The sequence below is a fragment of the Pleurodeles waltl genome, chromosome 6, assembly GCF_031143425.1.
Source record: "Pleurodeles waltl isolate 20211129_DDA chromosome 6, aPleWal1.hap1.20221129, whole genome shotgun sequence".
NCBI lineage: Eukaryota > Metazoa > Chordata > Amphibia > Caudata > Salamandridae > Pleurodeles > Pleurodeles waltl.
The window spans coordinates 1,066,940,365-1,066,964,574 of record NC_090445.1 but is presented as its reverse complement, the minus strand read 5'-3'; the positions used below and the strand labels follow the sequence as shown (position 1 = coordinate 1,066,964,574).

Sequence of the window (24,210 nt, the reverse complement as noted above, 5' to 3'; positions counted from 1 at the left end):
CGATGACGAATCTTCTCGGAGCCACTCACTCGGGCCCGAGATTGCTGTGTGCCGGTATCTCGACCGGAGTCGGATGACTTCGACACCAGCTCGCCCTTCTTCGGTGCCGATGGACGGTCACCTATTTTTCGGGATAAGCCATGGCCTGTTGGCAGTGGCGTCCCCTGGGCTTTAGCGGTCTTCTCGTGAGTTCTTTGTTTCGATATCTTACTCACGGTTTTCGGCGTTTCTTCGGGATCGATCTCCTCAGAGTCCGAATCCTGGGTGGAGAATGTTTCTTCCTCCTCTTCGAAACGCCCTTGTCCTGTTGGCGCCGACGCCATTTGCAGTCTTCTTGCTCTTCGGTCCCCGAGTGTCTTCCTGGACCGAAACGCTCGACAGGCCTCACAAGTATCCTCCTTGTGTTCTGGTGACAAACACAAGTTACAGACCAGGTGTTGATCTGTATATGGATACCTGTTATGGCATTTTGGACAGAAGCGGAATGGGGTCCGTTCCATCAGCCTTGAAGAGACACGTGGCCGGGCTGACCAGGCCCCGACGGGGATCGAAAAAAAACCCCGAAGGGCCACCGGAGCTCTTCTTAATTCGGTGTTGATCTGTTGTAACTAACCCGATACCGAACGCAAACAATACCGATGACTTTTCTGAGATTCTAACTAACTTTCCGACCCGAAACACGGAGCGAAAAGGAACACGTCCGAACCCGATGGCGGAAAAAAAACAATCTAAGATGGAGTCGACACCCATGCGCAATGGAGTCAAAATGGGAGGAGTCCCTCGGTCTCGTGACTCGAAAAGACTTCTTCGAAGAAAAACAACTTGTAACACTCCGAGCCCAACACCAGATGGCGGGATGTGCACAGCATGTGTATCTGCAGCTACACATGCCATCGAACATGGAAATACGCATCCTGCATGTCCAACACTACGATCCAGTCTCCTGGGTCGAGGGCAGAAAGAAACTGAGCCAGAGTGTGCATTTTGAACAACTTCTTTAAGAAGAGATAGAGGGACCAAAGGTCTAGGATAGGGCAGAGGCCCTTGTCCTTTTTGGGCACCAGAAAGTAGCAGGAATAACAACCACAACCTACTTCTGGCACAGGGACCCTCTCGATGGCTGTGTTGGCCATGAGAGCCTTAACCTCCTCAGGGAGACATGACAGTTCATCCTCCATCATCCAATCATAGTATGGTGGCATGGTTGTAGGGGAAGTCTTGAAGGGGAGGGAGTTTCCCCTTCAGACTATTTGCTAAACCCACCTGTCTGACATTATAGACTACCAGCAGGGCAGGTGATGACGAATCCTGCTTCTGAATGGTTCCTAGTGGGGAAGCGTCAGACTAGGAATGTTTGGAGGCTGCTGTGTGTATGTGCGCGGCTTGAGGGAGGGGGGTGGGTGGTGGTGGAAGTCGGACTGCCCAAATACTCATGGGAGATGGTAAGAGGTCCCTCCGGCTCCCAGTAACTTGGGTAGGCACGGAGCTGACCCACACGCAAGCTCCAAGGACGGAGGCCTGGAACAACCACGCTCCTTTTCCCTCGTCTCATCGGCCGACAGACAGGGTGAAGTCGAAGAATGCTTGTTCTTCTAATTCTTTTTGTGCCTCGACTTACTCGACAGTACTGAGGACTTGGAGTAGGATGATGAAGAACGTGGGCTCTGCAACCGTAGTCATCGCCTTCCACTCGACCGAGACTGGGTGTGACATGTAATCGAGCACCAGGCTGAAATGAGTATTAGGGACTCCTCCCTCAAAGCTTTTGGATTCATGGCCCAGGACTATGAGCACGACATCGGGTCGTGGTCACACTCCAGCCACCACAAGCTCACGAAGTGCAGAACCGTTACAGACATCGCCTGATGACAGGATCTGCTAGGCTTGAACCCGGTCTTAAGTCACAACATCTCGATACACCAGGAGTGTCAACACTCAAAAAATCCTAGACAAACATAGAAAAAGACCAGTTAAAAAATGACTGAGAGGTAGTTCTCCTTTGGCTCTGCGCTGGCTGGCACAGAAAGAAAAGAACTAATGTCAGCATGCCGGGGTGGCACCTATACAGGTCCTGCAACGTTATATCCAGCACTCATGGTGCCGGTGTCTGACGTTGGCCGGCCAACATTACCAGACGGCGTACAGGGGTACTGCCAGAGAAAAATTTCCAGGTCCAGACTGATGCCTGGGGGAAATTCTAAGTTAAGGAGTCTGCAACTAGAAGTCTATCAGATATTGGCATTTGCTTGCATCAGTTCCTACAGGGTGTAAAACCTACCATTTTAGGGGGAAACATCCTTTGCACATTGCTGGAAATTTGAAAATATATTGAGGTAAGGTGTCTGTGAAAGCAAGAGAGAGCTCCACAACCACGTCAGGAGGCGCAGAAACAAAGGAACACACATCAGTACACAACAGTGACGCCTAAGCAGCCTCCATACGTCATTTCTGGAGCAGAACAGCAGCAGTGAGGAGCTGCACCATGCCACCTACCAGGGCGCAGAGGTACTGCTGAAAACCTTCCAGAGCTAAACTAATGCCTGGGGAATATTCAAAAGGTGAGGAATCTGTGGCTAGAAGTCTCTATGAGAAACATGTTTATGTCAGAGGGTGGGCATTATGGAGACTTCAACCTGGAAGTCAGATTGCTGCCAAAGCTTGGATGATGCCAAAATCCAGATGCAATTTTCTCACTTTCCTAACAATTAGAACCAAGCTCATTTTGCAGTTACACTTTAGACTTTTACAGGTTAGGTAAGCCAAGCTAAAACAGGTCTCTTTGAAGCCCCACTAAGAAAACTGAATGCTTCCTCGGAGCCCCCCTATGCTAATCACTAACCTTTCTTCAGAACAAATTTGACTCCCCTCCTCAAACATTAGCACTCCTGTCAAGGGGGACATGAAGGGTACTTATTTCATTTTGGGCTGCTTCCATGAAACAGGCGTCTTAGAAAGGCATGCAAGTGAAGAGAGGAAGCTGCACAAGGCAGGTTTGCTTACCAGTACAGGCATCATCATGGTATCATACCAAATGAGGATGTAAAAGAAAGGTACAGAAGACCACAAGGCTACACAAAGTGTTGGATATTCACCTTTGTCAAATGTCTTTAAATAAACATACCTGGTGATTGGATGGGAGGGATCCACTTGCCCTATGCCATGTGACCTCTGGTTGATACTGACCAGCAACAATGCAATTCAAATCCACTGTTTGCCCCTCAACAATAGACTCGTGAGATAACTCAATCCTTACAGGTGGAGCAACAGCAGAATCTGGAAGAGCAAAGAGAAGAGGACATTGTAGCAACACCAATGTACCCATCAGATCAAGCAAAATATAGGAATTTTGAAATTCTACTCTTCCCAAAACCCACTTCCCTCTTACTCATTTTAAGTGTAAACAACTAGTACTGCAAAGTGCTGGTCAAATCTCACTCCATAATTATACACGTCACTGAAGCCACACTCCCCTGTAACAGGCTGCATATACTGTAATGATGCACCAGTCCTAACTACAGAGGGGGCTGCTGTTCGTTTGAGACTGATTGGCTCGCAGCCCACACAAACTGATGAAATCTCCAACATTTCACCTTCATCACTGGCCACATACAAATTGAGTTTCAACAGTTTCTATACTATACATTTTCCATATGTCAGGATACTCTCCCTCATTTCTTCTTCTCACTGGCGCTCCTCACTCATTCAGACATCAGTGGACCTATGGGTTTTTACAGAACCTCAATAATATCAGAAACAAATGTTTTGCACTTTAAACACGTTTCACAGAACAAAAGCTTTTAGTACTCATTTTAAGAGCAGCTAATTTTGAGCAAGTAACACCAGCAATGTTGTTACTCCTTAGGCTGGGGAAGAGTCACACCTTTGTAAACATGGGTCATTTTTTAAGCAGTGTTAAAATCTAAAGGGCCTGGCATACCCTTTTGTATATTGAAGTCTGCCGAACACCATTTGCCTTTTTGATTTAATACTAAATATGCAGTGAGTAAATATATATGACTATTTTATGTATCACACATCGTTTATCATGTACCTAAACTGTTGTGTGATAGGACTCTTCTGTTTTTATTGTGATTCTATAATGCTTTTATGCCACTTTTAGGATCTTATTTATTTTAACAGAATAAAGAACTTATCTACCTATATCAGAAACATAATATAAATAAAAAGTAGCCCCCAGTCCCTTCTCACTCACTTGGCAATAACCCTGTACAGTGTTGGTGGGTTGTACTTGCGAAGAATGTAGAAAGCTGGCTCTCCATATGGTGCGTTAAAAAGAAGAACACCGTACGAAGAGTCCAATTGATCCCCAGTTGGTTTGTAGAGGCAAAAGTAGATAAGACTAACGTGCTGTTTTCTGGTAGTGTGGTGGAGCAGCTATGCTTATCAGAGGGCAGTGATAAGCATTTGTTGTACTCACAGAGACAATAAATGAGACACACTCAAAGAATAAATCCGAGACCAATTTAGAAAAATAACACTTCCTTTTATACCCAAGAACTTTGTTATAAGGTAAGTACGTTTTTGAGCATAATATCTTTTCACTTGCAAAAATAAACACTTTCATAATTCTTAAATGTTGACTTATGGAAGAAAAACACATTCAGCAAACATGCAATTTACGACAAGTCACAGGGCCAATTTTATAGACTTAAGGTGAGTACTGGGTGAGGGTCAGGATACACCAACACTCCGGGTGGCACTTTGGCAGCCAGGTGAGAAGGTGAAGTATGGCATAAGGGCCCAATATATTTCAAAGGGGACTGGTCTCTGAATTTGGACTGCAGGCTCTGGCTGGGGGGCCAGTCTGGGACAACCAACAGGCAGGTCACAAACTTGGGGTGCTCAGGGACCTAGATGCATCTTTGGTCCTCTTCACCAAGGCCAAGGGGCGACTGGTGCAGGGGTGCCCTTTGGTGTCAGGTTTCCTTGTCCAACAGCACTTGCAGTTACGGAGGTCCTATGGATTGAGGCTGCAGGCATCGTCCGGGAGGGCAGGAGGGGTGAAACCACAGTGGACTTACGCTCAGGAGAGCTGGGGGACATTGTTGACACCAGGGGTTCCCTTCAGCTCAGGCCGCAGATGACGAGTGCAGTGGTTGCTTTAGGTGTCAGCTTTCCCTCACCACTGACACTGTGGGATAGGGGGCCTGCGTGCAGAAGCTGCAGGAGACTTCGGGGAGTCCAGGAGGGTGTGAAACCATGATGGACTGGGACTCTGGACAGCTCGGGAACCTTGTTGGCACCGGTGGTCTGCTTTGCCTCGGTCATGGATGTCGGGTGTAATGGTAACTTCAGGTGTCGGGACTTTGAGGTTCCAGTGGCTGCAGAGGTCTTTCTCTGGAGTTGGTTGAGGAGCAGTTCTGCTGTTCGCAGAAGTCTTGAGTCTTCGTCGAAGGCAGTCGGTCCTCCTGTGTTTCTGGTGGCTGAGCTGCAGGACGAGCCGCCTTCTGGTGCAGAGTCCGTTGAGAAGTGCAGAAAGCCTGGTGGGGTTGGTACCAGGTCAGCTGCTGCTTCTCCTCTTCTTCTCTGAGTGTGTCTCTTCTTTGTTCTTTGTCTTCTTAGGTCATCAGGATATGAGTTCTTGGGTTCACGGGTGCCACCAAAATACTCAATTTAGGGGCATTACAGGGAGTGCCAGTTAGCTGCCAATGAGCTGCCCACCAAAAGGGTGACTACATCATTTCTACGACCACTTACGTTGGGAAGTGAGCATATCCCTGCCCCTAGTGGCCTAATTCCTTCTGAACCAAGATGCAGGAATGTAAAAAGTATTGTCCACTTCAGCTTAGGGGTGGAACTGGCATGAAATGCGCACTCCTCCTAATCTGCCTAATTTTCCCACCTGTCTTGCAACCAAAAGTGGGTTCAGGACAGAGGGGATAGTCATCTCTTTTATTTGGAGAGACCTGGGTCGCAATACAAAGGCGGCTAGGCTTTTGAAGCTTCCCGCCCTGGAATGTCCATCCTGTCTGGGAGAGGAGCCAACACTCCTGCCCAGTGCAGGCTTCTGCCAATGACCCTCTAGAGCGCTGGCTCTCACTTTAGGGGGAGGGGGGGGGGGGTCAGAAACATGGCTGAACTGGTCAGGACCAGTAAGTTAACGCACTTGAAGCTGGGAGATTTTCAGGGGGCACCCCTAAGGTGCCCTCTGGGTGCATTTACTGCTGAATCCAGCACTGGCATCAGTGTGGGTTTACTAATATGAGATGTTTGATATCAAACATCCCTATCTTCAGTGAAGCCATCATGTAGCTGGGCAACTCTTAGTAACCAGTGCCCAGCACATGTATTTAAAATGGCTTCCATGGTCACTTACTATGTCTGAGAATTGACAGACATAGCACGGGCATATCTGCTTATGCAGATACGCCCTCACATGTAATATAATGCACCCTGCCTTTGGGCTGTAAGGCCTGCTAGAGGGGTGAATTACATATATTGTATGCAGTGTTAGGGGACCGTGACCGCACAGGCTGTGTGCAATGTCGTGTTTTCAGTTTGGTCTAGACCAAGACGTACAGCCTGCCATGTGCTGGTTGAGGGGTTCCTTAGGGTGGCACAATTCGTGCTTCAGCTCTTAGAGGCCCCTCTGTAGTACCCCAGCCCCTAGGTACCAGGGGCACCATTTACCAGCGACGTAGAGAGGGTGCTAAAGATTTTGCAATAGGGGAAATAATTGTGCAGTTTTGAGGAAAGAGATCTGGCACTGGGGACCTGATTAGCAGGAACCCAGTGCACTTTCACTCGAAATTACACCAGAAACTACATAAAAGGTGTGGGGGTGTTGAGGTGGTGGGGAGGGTGACCATGTCAAAAAAGGCACTTTCCTGCAAAGATGATTTCACTTGACATTTTCTCAAAAAGGTTTTATATTAATACATCACCAGCTACTACAATGGCCTGCCACTACATTGCTTCAGTTTCGTGTGGGTTGATGGAACCTCTAACCCCATCTTTTTCACTTTTCAAATTAAGTTACTATTCCACTTATTCTAATTAATCAGCCCTTACCTTTAACCGAGCTTAAATAAATTACCTTTAAAAAATATGGTGATAGGCAGTGATACAGTGGGGAGTTTCCCTCAATTAATGGTCTCAGATATGATCTCACTTTCTGATTGTGTCATACCCTTGACATTTTATTGATTCATAAATCACTGTTTCATACACTTTCAATCGTTACCTGCACAACTAGTCTCAGACACTATGAATCTTACTTGTTCTACATGTCACAAGTCTCTTACACTGAGATATTCCAAATTCTTGCATTGTCTTACTGTAGTAGGGCAAACAAGAAATCGGAAATGCGCCTCTCTTACTCACTTTGGGAGGAGCTCACAATGGAGATGGTGATGGAGGCCTGATGGAAACCAGATCCGCTGCTTGAACGACAAATGTATTCCCCAGAGTCATCAGGAGAGGCCTGGGGAATACGCAGACGGGAGCCTGAAACCTTGGAAAGGAAAGATAAAGGGAACATGTGAGCTCAACAGATAACAGGTATCCCCTGACAATTATATCTGCTATGAGTACCTGTTTGTATCAAATATTACAAAAGGATTCAGTTAGCAATTGGGGACTTCATGTAAATGCTAGAAGAATCTCTGACTGCAGGAAGGGATTCTCTCAACATATTACATACATCGATACCCAAAATGTGGGTATTCTGAGAAAAAGAACTCTAAGCAGAGAGGAAAGTACATAACTGAAAACATTTTTTTCAGGTATCTGGTCTTTAAGTAACTTTTCAAGATTGACACACTTGCATATAATTCATATTTTATATATATATTTATTTCTTCTGTAAAAACAGCCTTTTAGCAACAAATGCTGTACAAAGTAATAGAACAAGAGCACATATGATGAGACAGTTTGGGTAGTAGACTGATAGGACTTTGTAGATAAGATGGGTGGCGAAAAGTGAATTCTGGCATGCATAAGTACAACTACACAAAGTACACAAAAGGGTGTATATATATACTGTAGGAAGCTGTGTCTATTTGATGCACTAAAAAGAAGTATACTGGCAAAGAGTCCAGTGGTTCCCTAGTTGGTTGCAGAGGCAAAAGTAGATAAGAATAATGCTCTATTTTAAGGTAGTGTGGGCGAGCAGTGAGGCTTATCAGAGGGTAATGCTAAGCATTTGTTGTACTCACAGAGGTAATAAATGACACACACTCAAAGAATAAATCAGAGACCAATTTAGAAAAATACAACTTTTTATATATACTTTAAACCCAAGAACGTCACTACAAGGTAAGTACCCTTTTACGCATAAATACTTTTCACCTGCAAAAATCAACAGTGCAATTTCAGAGTTCTTAAATGTTAGCCTATGGAAAAGACAATCAGCAAGCATCACTTTATGATGACTAGCCTTGTAGGCTTAAGGTGAGTACTGGGCAAGGGTCAGAACCACACCAACCTGTCACTCCAGGCAGCACTGGGGCGGCAGGGTGCAGTGCGGCATCAGGTGCCCAGTGTATTTCAATGATGATTGGTCTCCGTGGATTTAGGGTGCAGGCTCTGACTGTGGGGCCAACTGGGGGACAACCAACAGGTAAGTTGCAAACATGGGGTGCTGGGGGGACATAGATGCATCTTTTGTCCTCTCCACCAAGGCCCAGGGGCGACGGATGCAGGGGTGTCCTTTAGCATCGGGCTTTATTGCCCAGGAGCACTTGAGGTTGGGGTGGTCCAGTACTCTGAGACTGCAGGCGCCGTAGTGGAGTCCAGGAGGGGTGCAACCACAGTTGACTCAAGCTCAGGAGAGCTGGGGGACGTGGTTGACACCAGGGGTCCACTTCAACTTGGGCCGGCAGGGATGGAAACAGTGGTTGCTTTATCTGTCGGATTTCTCTCACCTCAGAGGCTGCAGGAGAGGTGGCCTGAATGCAGAGGCTGCAGGTGTGTTCAGGGAGTGCAGCGGGGGTGAAACCACAAAGGACTCTGACTCTGCTGGTGACAGCAGGTGCAGTGGTGACTTCAGGTGAGGTTTCAGAGGCTGCAAAGCCCTTTCCTTAGAGGTGGTTGGAGAGCAGGTCTGCTACTCATTGGAGACTTGAATAGTTTTCAAAGGTAGGCAGTCCTCCCAGGTTTCTGCAGGTTCAGCTGCAGGACGAAGCATCGTCTGGTATGAGTCCGTCGAGGAGTGCAGACAGGACAGTGGGGTTGGTACCAGATCAGCTGCTTTTTCTCCTCTTCTGCGGGTGCGTCTTTTCTTTGTCCTTTTCTTCTTAGGTCGTCAGAATCTGAATTCTGGGATTCAGGGGTGCCACTTAAATACTCAATTTAGGAGTTTTATAAGGAGTGCGAGGAGGCAGCCAATGGGTTGCCTATCTTAAGGGTGCCTATCTTAATGGTTGCCTATCTTAAGTGACTACACCCTTTCCATGACCACTTCCGTTGGGAAGTGGGCATAACCCTGACCCTTGTGACTTAATTCCTTCCAAACCAAGATGGAGGAATTTAGAAAGTTGTGTCCACTTCAGCTCGTCTACCTTCGGGGTGAGACTGGCATGTAGTGGGCACACCTCCTAATCTGCCTAATTTTCCCACCTGTCTTGCCACCAAAAGTGGGGTCAGGACAGGGGCGATGGTCATCTCCACCATTTGGAGAGACCTGAGCGGCTAGGCTTTTGATGCTTCCCTCCCTGGAATTTCCATTCTGTCTGGGAGAGGAGCTAACAACCCTGCCCAATGCAGGCTTTTGCCTCCGACCCTTGAGAGCGCTGGCTCTCACCTTAGAGGGTCAGAAACATGTCTAAGGTGGCTGAATTGGTCAGGGCTAGTCAGTTAACACTAGTAGCTGGTAGGTTTTCAGGGGGCTCCCCGAAGGTGCCATCTGGGTGCATGTAGTGGGGAATCCAGCACTGGCATCAGTGTGTGTTCACCATTACGAGATGTTTGATACCAAACATCCCTATCTTCAGTGAAACCATCATGAAGCTGGGGAACTCTTAGTGACCAGCACATGTATTTAAAATGGCTTCCCTGGGTACCAGGGGTACCATTTACTAGGTGCTTACAAAACCTACAAAGGGTGCTAAAGGTTTTGCCCATTGGGGAAATAACTGTGCAGTTTTGGGGTAAAGAGATCTGGCACCGGGGACCTGGTTAGCAGGAACCCGGAGGACTTTTAGTCAAAATTACAACAGATACCAGGCAAAACGTGGGGGCTAACCATGCCAAAAAGGCGACTTCCTACATATACATGTTAACATATTTACATCGGGAGACATTAAAGGAGCAGAGAAACACACCAGTGAGCAATCAGATTATATACAAAATTATTCAGCTTTAGTAGGGGAGACTTCAAGGACGTTTTGAAAGTGGTTCTAAAAGTGTTGAGAGGAGCTGGAGCATAGCTTCTTGGGGAAAGTATTCAAAATGTAAGGTCAGAGTAGCTTAAAGAAGTGGATTACTAATGCAGCATAGGAGAATAAATGTAAACTAAGTGGTTGTGAATAGTCGAACAAAAGCTACTCTCTCATTAAAATCTCTCCTGCATTCATCATAAGCAGGTGGGAGATTCATGGAGGGGTTTAAATACTAGAATAAGGACTTTGCATTTAGCCCTGTTTGATAACAAACAGATGATTTTGTGACATAAGACGTAAAAATGAGTATGCCTGGAAGGTTATAAGGAGGTGCAGTTAAGGACATTTCCAGTTGCAAGAATAAGGACTGAGCAAGGCTAATAGGCTGCTGCAATAATCTCATTTACTCCAGATGACAATATAGAGTCGTGTTATAGGGATGTGGAGATAGATTCTGCTTATATTGACTACTTGGTGTATGGTAGCAATGCCTATGGATATGATGATGAATTACTAAGTTCTGGTTGGCTTGAACAGTGGCTCAAGATGTAGGGCTGAGTGTGTGCAGGGAAAACAGAAAACATTTCCTTTCTGGGAGAAGAATTAATGAATTTGCTTTCATAGGAGTTGAACAGAATGGACTCATCCAGTGGCAAAGAGCTGCGAGTCAGTCTGAGAGGACGGAATGGAGATTGCAGGTGAAAGCAAGAAATTAGACAAATATTCACATATCAACAGCATATAGATAAGAGAAGACAAAGCATGCAATGTCTCCAAAAGATGTTGCATAGAGGGAGAAATGCAGGGGGCCAGGGCTGAGTCTTACGGATATCCAACTGGCAGGTAGGTAAGTTTTAGCATGTTCTGTGATAGAGAAAAAGGAGAGGCTTACAAGCTGATGCCTTTGCTTGTAATGCCTAGAAAAGTGATGCTAAAGACCAGATCCAGGTGCAATAGCAGTGGATGCATTCAGTTTGAACTGGAAAGAGAATAAAGTGTGTTAGTTTCCCCCGTTCTCAATAATTCTGAGTTTTTGCAATCAGGTGAGGAAACTGAAGAGCCAGTTGGTGTTGGTAACACCTTTTTGGGTGAGTCAAGCTTGGTTTCCATCAGTGATGGAATTGGTGACAGATGATCCTTAAATGATTCAGTCTTGCAGAGGTCTTTTGAAGGATGTAGATTGAAAGGAACATCCACTAGTGGAATCAGGAATGCTCAACATTCTAGTTTGGGGTCCGGAGATCAAAACAATTCACAGATTTATAAGGAGAGGCTACAGAATTACTATACGAGTCATAGGCACCAGGCACACAAAAGAGAGAGGAGTGCATGGAACATTTGGGTACATTGGTACATGGAACGGTACTTGGATCCCTTGAAGGCAGATGAGGTTATGATTGCAAATTTTGTGGGAGAATTACATGGGAGAGGAATGAGTTACAGAACAGTAAATTGCTACAGATCTGCAAAGCAGCTGGGCATTATCTTGTGGATGGAACATCTGTGGGAAGAAGTTCTTTAATTTGTATAGTAATTAAGGGAATAGTAATCAAGAACCCACCAAAGGCAAGGTATAGGAACCTTTGGGATGTTGGGACTAGTTTTCACATTATTTGAGAATTGGAAGAGTAATAAATATTTGACTAGTAAATAACTGTCATGGAAGTTGTCAACATTATTATGCATGATATCATTTAAAAGTGTATCAGATGTGAAAGTATTAGAACTGACAAATAGGTTTCATCATCCGCATGGTGTGTTATGTGAGATTAGGAAAAGAACAAAATCTATGACTGATACTGTTTTTTTACCCAAGATTTGATGAGCATCCAAAACTGTGTGTAATGAGATGTATAAAGGAGCAAGAAATAGGAACGAATGAGTGAAGGAGTGGATCAATTATTAATCTCATGTGAGACCATATGGTGCAATTTCTACAGCTTTAATTTCTAGATGGATGAAGAAAATGATGAAAGATGCAGCAGTGGATTTAGATTTGTTTAAAGCACATTCAATTAGAGGCGCAATGGAATCAAAAGTATATAATGCGGGGGGGAGTTGGAAGAAATCATGAAGGTGGCAGTTTGGTCAAATACTGACGTGTTTAGAAGATTTTATTTTAAACTGATTGAGCATGTTGCACACCTATGCTCTCATGATTTTCAGACACTATTTAAATGGCAGAGCAGTTTTATTACAAATGGAGAATGTTTCTGCTATAGCTTATATAAATCATTTGGGGAGAATGAAATCTTTGGAACTGGCAGCTTTAGCCAAGAAACATTAGATGTTCTGCTTAGAACACAAAATCAGCTTACAGGTGGAGTATTTGCCTGGGAAGGCAAATGTTTCTGCGGGTTGTAATTCATGTTTTTTTAAAGGATAACATGACTGGAAGCGCTACAAGGAAACTAGTGCAGTTATGGGGCCTCCTAAAGATGAACCTCTTTGCAAGCAGACTGAAATATCAACTGAAAGAGGTATTACAGATGGATGCCAGATCCAGGAGCTCTAGCCATGATTGCTTTCCTTCAGACCTGGAAAAGGAGAAACCAGTGCTTAATTTGAGCAGGTGGTTTCTCGTGGGGGGTGCCAGCACTTATTCCTGAGGGCTGGAATGTACTTTTCTGCTTTAGGAATTCACTGCTACTGAACAACATATGGGAAAGACTGAGGAAGAGAAAAATGAAAATGCGTCACAAAGGGAGAAAGCAGAATGCTCCAATAGTGAGCTGATGGGGCAGGGAGTGGCTGTAAATGGATTAAAGAGGCCTGAGATGGTTTTAGAATTACACTGCCTCATTATTCTGTGCTCGCACATTTATTTGTAGCAGCCGTGTGTTTCAAAGGAGAGCTTTGGGCAAAAGCACATTTTTATTTACAAATTAAGCACTGGGACCAACACCTTCACTATGATTCAGAGGGTCCTTCAGAAAGTGAGGCAGGAGAAATGCTCCCTTGTTCTGGTAACTCTGTTTTGGGTTTCTCAGGCATGGCTTCCAAGGACCTTGGAACTCAATTGCAACATTTAATTTTTTCTTCCTGCTATAGAAGGTCTGCTGAAAGATGTAGATGGCGAGGAACATTCTCTGGGTCTTAGAGTGACTTTGAACTTTCTTGCATGGAATATATCAAGAGTTCTTCAGAGATGTTGGGTCTTTCAGGAAGAGCTGATGAGCTCCTCGAGGAATCTTGGGATCCTGGAATTTGGAAGATCTGAGTATGTTGGTGCATGGAAAGGAACTTTGATCCTGTGGAGGCTTCTTGTAGGAAGCTGGCCTGGTGTGTGGTGGGTACCTATGGTACTTACACCTTATATCAGGTATCCCCTCAGAGAAGTGTAAGAAGTGTCTAGAAGCCAGGCTCTCTGGAGGTAGCTATGGATGAGCAGCCAAGGCCTATCTAGGAAACATGCAAAGCTCATGCAATACCACTGCAGTCACACAGTACTGACACAAGAAAGAAAACACTTGGTGGTACAAAAATAAAGGTACTTTATTTTTGGGACACAGTATCAGAAAATACTAGAGAGGCAACACACACACACAAATAGCAGCAAGACGCATAAAAAGGTTGGAAACCAGTGTGAAATAGCAACAAGCAATAGTAGTAGCCCTATCGGGAGCCCAAACCATATACTAAGAAAGTGCAATGCGAACAAACGGCACCCACCTAGGTAAGTAAATTGTGTAGGGGGGAAGCTGGGAGTACTAGGAAACCACACAGGTAAGTAATGCAGTACCCACCAGCGACAGGGAATGCAGGAGTAAAAACACTGGATTTCCCCAAAACTACCCCAAAGGATGAAAAGAAGAAAATGAAGAAAAAGAAGTCACCCAGAACAGCCTGCAAGGAACCAGCAGTGGATTACCGAAGATGGAGACCTGTGGGAAGAGGGGACCAAGTCCAAAAGTGTCTGTGGAGCCCAGGGGGAGTAGGAGATACTACCAACCCAGAGGTATCTTTTGGAGTTGGTTGACGAAGAAGGAAGACAGGTCAGCCGTGCAGCGCAGAAGCCGGAGAAGAGTTCCTGATGTGTTCAAAAGGTGTCCCATGCTGGAAGCTGCATTGCAGATGGGTGTTGAAAGATTTCCACCAACAAGCCTTGGCAAAGGCAAATTTGTGGTTGGAGGAAAAGAGGTGCTGCCGGGGACCAGCAAGGTCCAGGAGTACTCTATCCTGGAGGGGGGAGTCACAGCGGACCATCCGCGTCACAGAAAGCCCACAGGAGCAGAGGCAGCACCCACAGGTGTCCCACAGGACAGGGACACAGAAGTTGCTGAAGCAGCCCACACAGCACCAACCTCTTCTTGTGCGGGTAGAATAGTTGCAGTTTTCTGAGGATGCATGGCCGGGAAAATGTTGCAAAGCTGGCAGGAATTCTGATACAATGTTGCAGAAGAGTCTTCCTTGTGGATCAGCAGCTAGTAGGTTCCTGGATGGTCCAGTTGTGGTTCCGGAGGCCAGAAGTCGAATTAGAGGTTGCAGAGGAGTCCTGCTGGAATCCTGCAAGCCGAATCTGAGGCCCTACCCCAGAGGAAGACCCTATATAGCCCGAAGATGGGGCTTGGTCACCAATCCAGGTAAATACTTATCAGAAGGTGCCTCTGATGTCACCTGCCTGGCCTGGCCACTCAGATGCCCCCACAGTTCCTGCCAACCTTTGAATCAAGATGGCAGGACCCTCCGGAGGAGCTCTGGGCCCCACCCCTGGGTGGTGATGGACAGGGGAGTGGTAACCCTTCCCCCCCTTTTTTCCATTGTCCAGTTTCGCGCCAGAGTAGGGACTGGGGGTCCCTCAATCTGTGTGGACTGCTTCATGCACGGAGGGCACCAAATGTGCCCTTCAAAGCAAACTAGTGGTTTGGGGAGGTGACCCCTCTCAAGCCAGTCACACCTATTTCCAAAGGGAGAGGGTGTTGCCTCCCTCTCCCAAAGGAAATCCTTTGTTCTACCTTCCTGGGCTTGATCAGATAAAGCAGCAGGAGGGCAGAAACCTGTCTGAGGGGAGGCAGCAGCTGGGTTGCCAGGAAAACCCTGTAAGACTGGTAGCAATCCTGGGGGTCATCTAAGGAGCTCCCAGAGTGTATGGAATCATACTTCCAATACTTGCAACAGTATTAGGTTATGATTCCGACATGATTGATACCAAACATGCCCAAGTTCAAAGTTACCATTATGTAGCTGGACATAGGTAGTGACCTATGTCAGGTGCACATAAAAAATGGCATCCCCGTACTCACGATGTTCAGTAAAATGGGGCTGTAGTTCGTGGGGAACCTCTGCTAGTGCAGGGGTGCCCTCACACACAGGTACCTGCACCCTGCCCTCTGGGCTGGGAGGGCCTACCATAAGGGTGACTTACAGTGACCTGGTGCAGTGACCTGTAGTGAAACCGGGTGGATGCACCCGGTTCACGAAGACTGCAATGGTAGGTCTGCAGAACCCTTTGCATGGGCTCCCTACGAGCGGCAGAATAACTGCTGCAGCTCACAGGGACCCCCTTGAGTCCCAATGCCCTGGGTACCAAATTACCATATACTAGGGACTTATATGGGAGGACCAGTATGCCAATTGTGGGGAGAAACGGTTACTAGCGACCAAATTTAGAGGAGAGACCATAATCACTGGGGTCCTTGTTAGCAGGCTCCCAGTGAACACAGTCAAACACACTGACAACTGGCAGAAAATGGGGGTAACCATGCCAAGAAAGAGGGCACTTTCCTACCTTTCTATAGTGGAATTTGTTAACTTCCTGGTAGAGCAGTTTGATAGGAGTCTTGGTAATAGAACCAATAACATGCCCAGGAAATACATTTTTGAATTCAGAGAAAGTTCCCATGAAATTAGCGACTTTATTTTGCCTGATCTCTTGGCGAAGAGTTTCAGATATTAAAGTATTAGTGGCAAGTAACCGACTTTATGATCCCATTGGCATGGTCTTTGAAATTACTTAAAGAACTAAGACTATGTCAGATACAATCTTTTACCCAAGATATGATTCATGTAAGACACTGTGTAGTGGATTACATGAAAGAATATGATTTCCGTATGACTGTATTTTGTCCTCACAGTGTAAACCAACTACTGATTTCTTTTGTTAAACCCTTTAAACTGGCTACCACTGCCACAATCGCAAGGTGGGTGAAATAGACTATGCAGAAGATTGGCAATGATCTGTCAAAACCCTGTGCTCAATCTACAAAAGGGGCCATGGCCAGCCAAGGCCCCGGAATGGGGGGGGAAGACTGGAAGACATCATGTAGGAAGTTGGCTCTGTATGCACTATTTCAAAGTAAGGAATAGTATGCACAGAGCCCAAGGGTTCCCCTTAGAGTTAAGATAGTGGCAAAAAGAGAATTCTAATGCTCTATTTTGTGGTAGTGTGGTCGAGCAGTAGGCTTATCAAAGGAGTAGTGTTAAGCATTTGTTGTACACACACAGGCAATAAATGAGGAACACATACTCAGACAATTCCAGGCCAATAGGTTTTTGTATAGAAAAATATATTTTCTTAGTTTATTTTAAGAACCACAGGTTAAAATTTTACATGTAATACTTCAAATGAAAGGTATTGCAGGTAGGTACTTTAGGAACTTTGAATAATCAAAATAGCATACACAGTTTTCATATAAATCACATATAGCTATTTTAAAACTAGACAGTGCAATTTTCACAGTTCCTAGGGGGAGTAAGAGTTTGATAGTTTTTGCAGGTAAGTAAACCACCTACGGGGTTCAAGTTTGGGTCCAAGGTAGCCCACCGTTGGGGGTTCAGAGCAACCCCAAAGTTACCACACCAGCGGCTCAGGGCTGGTCAGGTGCAGAGGTCAAAGTGGTGCACAAAACGCATAGGCTTCAATGGAGAAGGGGGTGCCCCGGTTCCAGTCTGCCAGCAGGTAAGTACCCGCGTCCTCGGAGGGCAGACCAGGGGGGTTTTGTAGGGCACCGGGGGGGGGGGCACAAGTCAGCACAGTAAGTACACCCTCAGCAGCGCAGGGGCGACCTGGTGCAGTGTGCAAACACGTGTCGGGTTTTCAATAGGTTTCAATGTGAGACCAAGGGGTCTCTTCAGCGATGCAGGCAGGCAAGGGTAGGGGGTGGGGGTGGGGGGGGGGGTGGGGGGGAAGGCTCCGCAGGGTAGCCACCACCTGGGCAAGGGAGAGGGCCTCCTGGGGGTCACTCCTGCACTGGAGTTCGGATCCTTCAGGTCCTGGGGCTGCGGGTGCAGAGTCTTTACCAGGCGTCGGGATCTGAGGAACAGGCAGTCGCGGTCAGGGGGAGCCTCGGGATTTCCTCTGCAGGCGTCGCTGTGGGGGCTCAGGGGGGGCAACTCTGGCTACTCACGGTCTCGCCTTCGCCGGGGAGTCCTCCCTGAAGTGTTTGTTCTCCACAAGTTGAGCTGGGGGCGTTGGGTGCAGAGTAGCAAGTCTCACGCTTCCGGCGGGAAACGCAGGTTGTTTTAAAGTTGCTCCTTTGTAACAAAGTTGCAGTCTTGGGTGAACAGAGCCGCTATCCTCGGGAGTTCTTGGTCCTTCTAGAGCAGGGCAGTCCTCTGAGGATTCAGAGGTCCATGGTCCCTGGGGAAAGCGTCGCTGGAGCAGTGTCTTTAGAAGTGGGGAGACAGGCCGGTAGAGCTAGGGCCAAAGCAGTTGGTGTCTCCGTCTTCTCTGCAGGGTTTTTCAGCTTAGCAGTCCTCTTCTTAGGTTGCAGGAATCTGAGTTCCTAGGTTCTGGGGAGCCCTTAAATACTAAATTTAATGGGCGTGTTTAGGTCTGGGGGCTTAGTAGCCAATGGCTACTAGCCCTGAGGGTGGCTACACCCTCTTTGTGCCTCCTCCCAAGGGGAGGGGGTCACATTCCTATCCCTATTGGGGGGAATCCTCCATCTGCAAGATGGAGGATTTCTAAAAGTCAGAGTCACCTCAGCTCAGGACACCTTAGGGGCTGTCCTGACTGGCCAGTGACTCCTCCTTGTTTTTCTCATTATCTCCTCCGGCCTTGCCGCCAAAAGTGGGGCCGTGGCCGGAGGGGGCGGGCAACTCCACTAGCTGGAGTGCCCTGTGGTGCTGTAACAAAGGGGGTGAGCCTTTGAGGCTCACTGCCAGGTGTTACAGTTCCTGCAGGGGGAGGTGATAAGCATCTCCCCCCAGTGCAGGCTTTCTTACTGGCCACAGAGTGACAAAGGCACTCTCCCCATGTGGCCAGCAACATGTCTCTAGTGTGGCAGGCTGCTAAAACCAGTCAGCCTACACGGATAGACGGTTAAGGTTTCAGGGGGCACCTCTAAGGTGCCCTCTGGGGTGTATGTTACAATAAAATGTACACTGCCATCAGTGTGTATTTATTGTGCTGAGAAGTTTGATACCAAACTTCACAGTTTTCAGTGTAGCCATTATTGTGCTGTGGAGTTCGTGCATGACAGACTCCCAGACCATATACTCTTATGGCTACCCTGCACTTACAATGTCTAATGTTTTGCTTAGACACTCTAGGGGCACAGTGCTCATGCACTGGTGCCCTCGCCTATGGTATAGTGCACCCTGCTAGAGGGGTGACTTATCTATACTGCATAGGCAGTGTGAGGTTGGCATGGCACCCTGAGGGGAGTGCCATGTCGACTTACTCGTTTTGTCCTCACCAGCACACACAAGCTGGCAAGCAGTGTGTCTGTGCTGAGTGAGGGGTCCCCAGGGTGGCATAAGACATGCTGCAGCCCTTAGAGACCTTCCCTGGCATCAGGGCCCTTGGTACCAGGGGTACCAGTTACAAGGGACTTGCCTGGATGCCAGGGTGTGCCAATTGTGTAAACAAAAGTACAGGTTAGGGAAAGAACACTGGTGCTGGGGCCTGGTTAGCAGGCCTCAGCACACTTTCAAATCAAAACTTAGCATCAGCAAAGGCAAAAAGTCAGGGGGTAACCATGCCAAGGAGGCATTTCCTTACACATTATAAAAGCAACTGATTGATCTAATGCTTCCACATTGGCCAAACATCACTATAGACCAACTGAGTACATGTCTTAGGTGGTTCCGGAAGGCTGTCAACATGAACAACGGCAGCCTCTGGTCCCACAACGAAACAGGGACTCTCCAAATTTAACGCAAAGAGAATCTGAATTTCATCAAGAGGAGGAAATAAGTCCTGTGGATAGGATTCTTCTGGATTCCAGGGTGAGTACTGTGATTTCTTCTTTCCAAGGAATCGTAGGTGGTCGACAAATATTTTTCCAAAGTTTGGAAGAATATAACACAAGATGCATGGTTTCTGTAAACAATTCAGGGTTTTAGAATAGAATTTAAAGAAATATCCATTCAGTACGACCCTCTAAGGGAATCCGTTTTATCTTGTTGACCTCACAGCCAAGTAATAGATATTTGGAGTTGAAAAGATTGACTAGGAAGTTAGAATCTTTGTTAAGTTTGGTTTCAGGTCACAGAGTTTCAGATGTGTTAGCTCTGGAGGTGGGTAACAGAGTTTGTGACCCTTTTGGGGTGACGTGATACTACTAAAACAACGTTGGAAACTATTTAGTATCCCAAGAAAAAGAAGGCGAGCATTGTCAATGATGCTATGTATGCCAGAGGCCAAGTATAGAAGATATCCTATAGTGGTAATCAAATTCAAAGAAGTTAGGAAAGAAACTAAGTGCGGTTTCAGTTGTGTAGAGGTCAACAGCCAAACAGAAAAGGTTTCATCAAGTTATGAGTGTTAATAAATGAGGTGAGATGGTAAAAGACAAGTCTTTCCAAGATTTCTAGGAAAGAATGCAAGTTGTAACAGTAGTAACAGAGCTGACAGTTTTCATGAGTAAACGTAGGACAATGTCAGATTTCAAGACTACAACAGAGTTGAAGAGTAAGGTCATACAAGGTAGTAGACGTGATGAGCGGGCAACTGATTTGATGACTAAGTCTCTAAAAGTGTATGACGGTGCACAGGGGGTGTGAATTCATAAGTATATAAACACATTCAGCTGTGGATGTCCAAGAAAGGATGGATAATTTGGTTCAACTAATGAGGATAGACTGTGTGACTAAGCTAATGGGGCGGGGGCTAGTATGTATGAGTCCACAGTGGAGTTAATGTTCATGATAGTCGAGGAAAATATACTACAGAGTCTGAGGCAGACACATTTGATTGAGCGAGCAAAAAGCAAGCTGGCTGGATACAAGCAAGACATGAGGAGAAGTGTAAAGAGATAATCCAATTTTGAAAGTAGTTAGGAGTTTTCAATGTGAATGTGAACTAATTCATGGTAAGTTACTAACTGCAAATGTCATTCTCCAGTTTTAACATTAGTCATAGATTCACATGCTTTAATCATCCCCGAAGTGGGAGTTCGACAGAATAATTACAAAGCACAATAGAGAAGATACAGTTCCCTGATCATGCTATAGAAACACATTTACCCCCGACCCTGGATGTGGATGCCAACTTGTGTGAAATTGGCATTCCTGATTATCTGTTGTTGAAAACTGATCGAGATTCAGCTTCAGCCATTAAGCCAAGATTCAGTTGAGAACTTTTTGATTCAGCTCCCATTTGTGGGAGCGGTCATTCTGCTCAAAACGTACACGCACTGATCGCCTGAGCCAGGAACATGAGCTGCCTTTAGGTTGGCATGAAGCACCAGAGACCATTTCAGAATTCTTGAAGCTTCCAGCAATAATGTACGCAATTTTGTGCCTCCTTGTTTATGTAATGCATTGTTGCTGTATTTTTTGTGTGTACTAGAACTGATGAACCAGCTATTCTTGGAAGAAAAGCTTGAAGACTCAGCGCTTCAGCTTTTAATTCCAAAAGATGTGTGAAGGTTCAAATCTTGGGTTGCCTATTTGCCACAGACCTCCAGATGAGCTCCCCTGTAGAAGTGGCTGTTATAACCAACTGTTTTAGCTGGGAAAGAAATGTGAGATCTGATTATGGGTTTAATTCCTGAATCTATCATGTGAGGACAGCTCTCATTTGGGGAATACTCTGAATCATTTCCTCAAGTGAATCTTCAGTTTGTATCTATTGTTTGCCTAGTTCCTCCTGAAGGTGACTCATTCGTAGACCGCAAAAAGGAAGCAAAAGAATGCACAATGACATCCTTCCCAACAGCAACGTGAAGAGGCGTAATGAAACTGTCTTTATAGAAAATGTGCCTATTAGATGCATTAGTTTGATGGGTTGGAATTAAATAAGGTCTGGGACCCATTAGTCTGTTGTTCTAATCTATCAGTTTATGCAGTAGTTGGAAATGTGATCCCCTACATCCGCAAAGTTGTTTTTGTGACTGTGCCTCTGTAACCTTATTGCCTTCTGACAGTGTCACTGTTATGGTCTCTTTATTTCCTCGTTGGGACACAATTAATCTTAGCTTCTATTGGTGGAGCTCTATATTGTTGTTTAGGGTATTGTGGCTGATTAATTTGTTCCATACGCTGATGTGGCTGTTAACAGAAGGACTGATACCCTCTCAAAAAACGAACAGGCGTCTGTCCTCTAGCTCTTCTATAAAGCTGGCGACTCTGTTGGAAAATGTCCAGAGATCTTGCACTGTCTGTTTTTATTTACAGCAAAGCATCATTAAAGTGTATGTCAAAGAGTGCCTCCCGTCACATGGCATGTCCAAGATCTTACTTTGGACTTCCAGTATGAATATGTGGGTTTAAGTTACCTTAATCTTCAAAGAACAGCTAGCTGTCAAAATCCCAGTTGCTAAATCCACCACGCAACTGATCATCTCTGATGAGGCTCTCCCTCTCATTCTTGTGGGATTTTCCTGGCTGCAGCTTTTTATTCTCTGGCAGTAATACCATGTATGCAGCTGTGTCTGACCACATCTTTTGGTAATCCCACCCAAGAATCGCCAAGGAAATAGATGACCTTATTGGTGTCGCAGCCATGGGAGAGAACTTTTGCTCTATACTGTTGAAACACCTCCCCTACTCAGTGGGGTGGAGTGGAACTACGGCATGGATATATTCCTCAAACAAAGCTGGGCAGCTTGCAATGCCACTGAATCAGCCTTTGATTGGCCAATAAACAGACAAGAGTCTTCAGGGGCTTTATATTTTTTATCCAGCCTAGGCATAACTGCAAAAACTATTGCTGGGATTTGCATTATATATACACACCTTCATTCCAAATAAAATACACTACTGGAGTGAGCTTAACAGTTCTGAGTCCTCCTTGAAGTCAAAAGATAACAGACAGATTGTTTTTGTAAGCTGGTAGCTACGTTATTTTGGACTCTCTTACAAGAAGTGCATGAAAACCTCCAATATGGTCCAGTGGGGAATCAGCTTGCTGACGAACGGTTGCTGGAGATAGGCTGCGGTGTATGCCTTGGACTTGGCAAAGTAGACAGAAGACAAAGCGCTCAAGGAGGGCAAAAATACAAAACTGCTTGCTTAGGCGGTGCTGTTTTTGGTTGTTCAGTGAACTTCTTATAAAAATCTGCCATCATGCATCTTGAATCTTTAACCAAGGCTCATGGAATCTGCTTCATTAGCTTTTCATGGAGAGGTTCTTTGTTCATAAGGGCCATAGTCTTCAGAAGAAATAATTGAACTAACCCTATGTGTGATGGCCTTGGATGAAAAAATTAACTGCCTTCATCATCATCTTCTTGATATTTTACATGTATGCAACAAGAAGTTGAAGATTTACAGGTTATCTGAAGAAACAATGAGCAGAGCACAGGGAGGCTCTCATTGTATGATGTGAGGTAGCCTCTGAAGTATGCTAGTCTCTGAGGGGAGCGGTTACCAGGGTAGTGCATCTATCTGGCTGAAATTTGGTTCTTTTTAAATAAAGTGAATAGGTTACTAAAGTTGATATTTCTAAATTGTACAGGGATATTTTCAAGGTAATCATGGACTTCAGATATTCTTCCATTGTGGAGAACTGCCAGCAATCTCCTCTCCTTGGACTGGATGGAGGGAGATCTATGCTTGTGAAAAGGGAGTACTTGGGGTGAAAGTGAAAGGATCTAGAAACACGGACAAACATGTTTCGGTTGACAATCCCTTCATGGTCAATACCACTTGAATTAAGGGGACTGCTTGGCAGATTCCAGGTGTCTAAATCTTTACCAAGGGATGAGGCTATGTTGCTGGTATGGTATTTAAGCATCTCAGAAATTACTCAAGCTACAAGGCAACATATCTGCAAGGTCTACCCAGGTGAGTTTGGTTTGGCAAAGTACACAGATGTTCACAATTAAGTCCCTAGAGGTAAGTAACTGTTACTTTTCCAGCAAACACTCTATTCCAGAGACCGCAAGACATACCTGACAAAGAGGTCAGTGCCATACACCATTTGCTGGTGAGCTGTATAAATGCCTTTCTAAGAGAGTACAGAATAGTATAATACAGTGGTAACCAAACCTAGAAGAAGGCCTAACTCCTGGCACCACAATAGCGTGCAAAGGGGAGAAGAGTCAGAGAAAGAAGTAAGTTGTGAATGATTAAAAGGCACCTTGGTTATGAGTGCAGAGCTGCCACTTTCTGCAGGACTGTTACATGAAAGAGGAAATAGATGTTTTATTGAAATGAGTGCTGACTGATGGCACTTTATTCAGTCTAGTGTACCCAAGGATGAGGAAGGCAAGTTATTTCAAAGAACGGCCTAATCTTTCTCATACTGAAACTAATTGAAAAAAATGTGCTTTGTTCAAAACAAGGTCTTGGAATGACATCAGAAACCATACAAGCAAAACCATGCACGCTGATGCAACAGTACACTTATTGCTATCTACTAACCAGTCTAACCAGTAACTTCAATACTGAGTTACTTGAAGCGAGCTCTCTATCTTTCAGAAGGGCCATAGTGTTGTCTTATTTCTCTTCAAAAGACTCTTCAAAATATTGTTGACTGTAT

The 24,210-nt window shown here is 45.6% G+C and overlaps 1 protein-coding gene across 7 annotated transcripts in view; it reads right to left on the bottom strand.

Annotated features, from left to right (window-relative positions):
* Positions 1-24,210, bottom strand: part of HSPG2 (heparan sulfate proteoglycan 2) — a 933,800-nt gene that overhangs the window by 295,576 nt on the left and 614,014 nt on the right. For all 7 annotated transcript variants that reach the window (XM_069240056.1, XM_069240057.1, XM_069240060.1 and 4 more), the window contains 2 exons: positions 7,345-7,474; positions 3,122-3,273 (listed from right to left, as the gene is read on the bottom strand). In XM_069240056.1, coding sequence (XP_069096157.1) covers positions 3,122-3,273; positions 7,345-7,474 — 282 coding nt within the window. The remainder of the gene's footprint in view (positions 1-3,121; positions 3,274-7,344; positions 7,475-24,210) is intronic.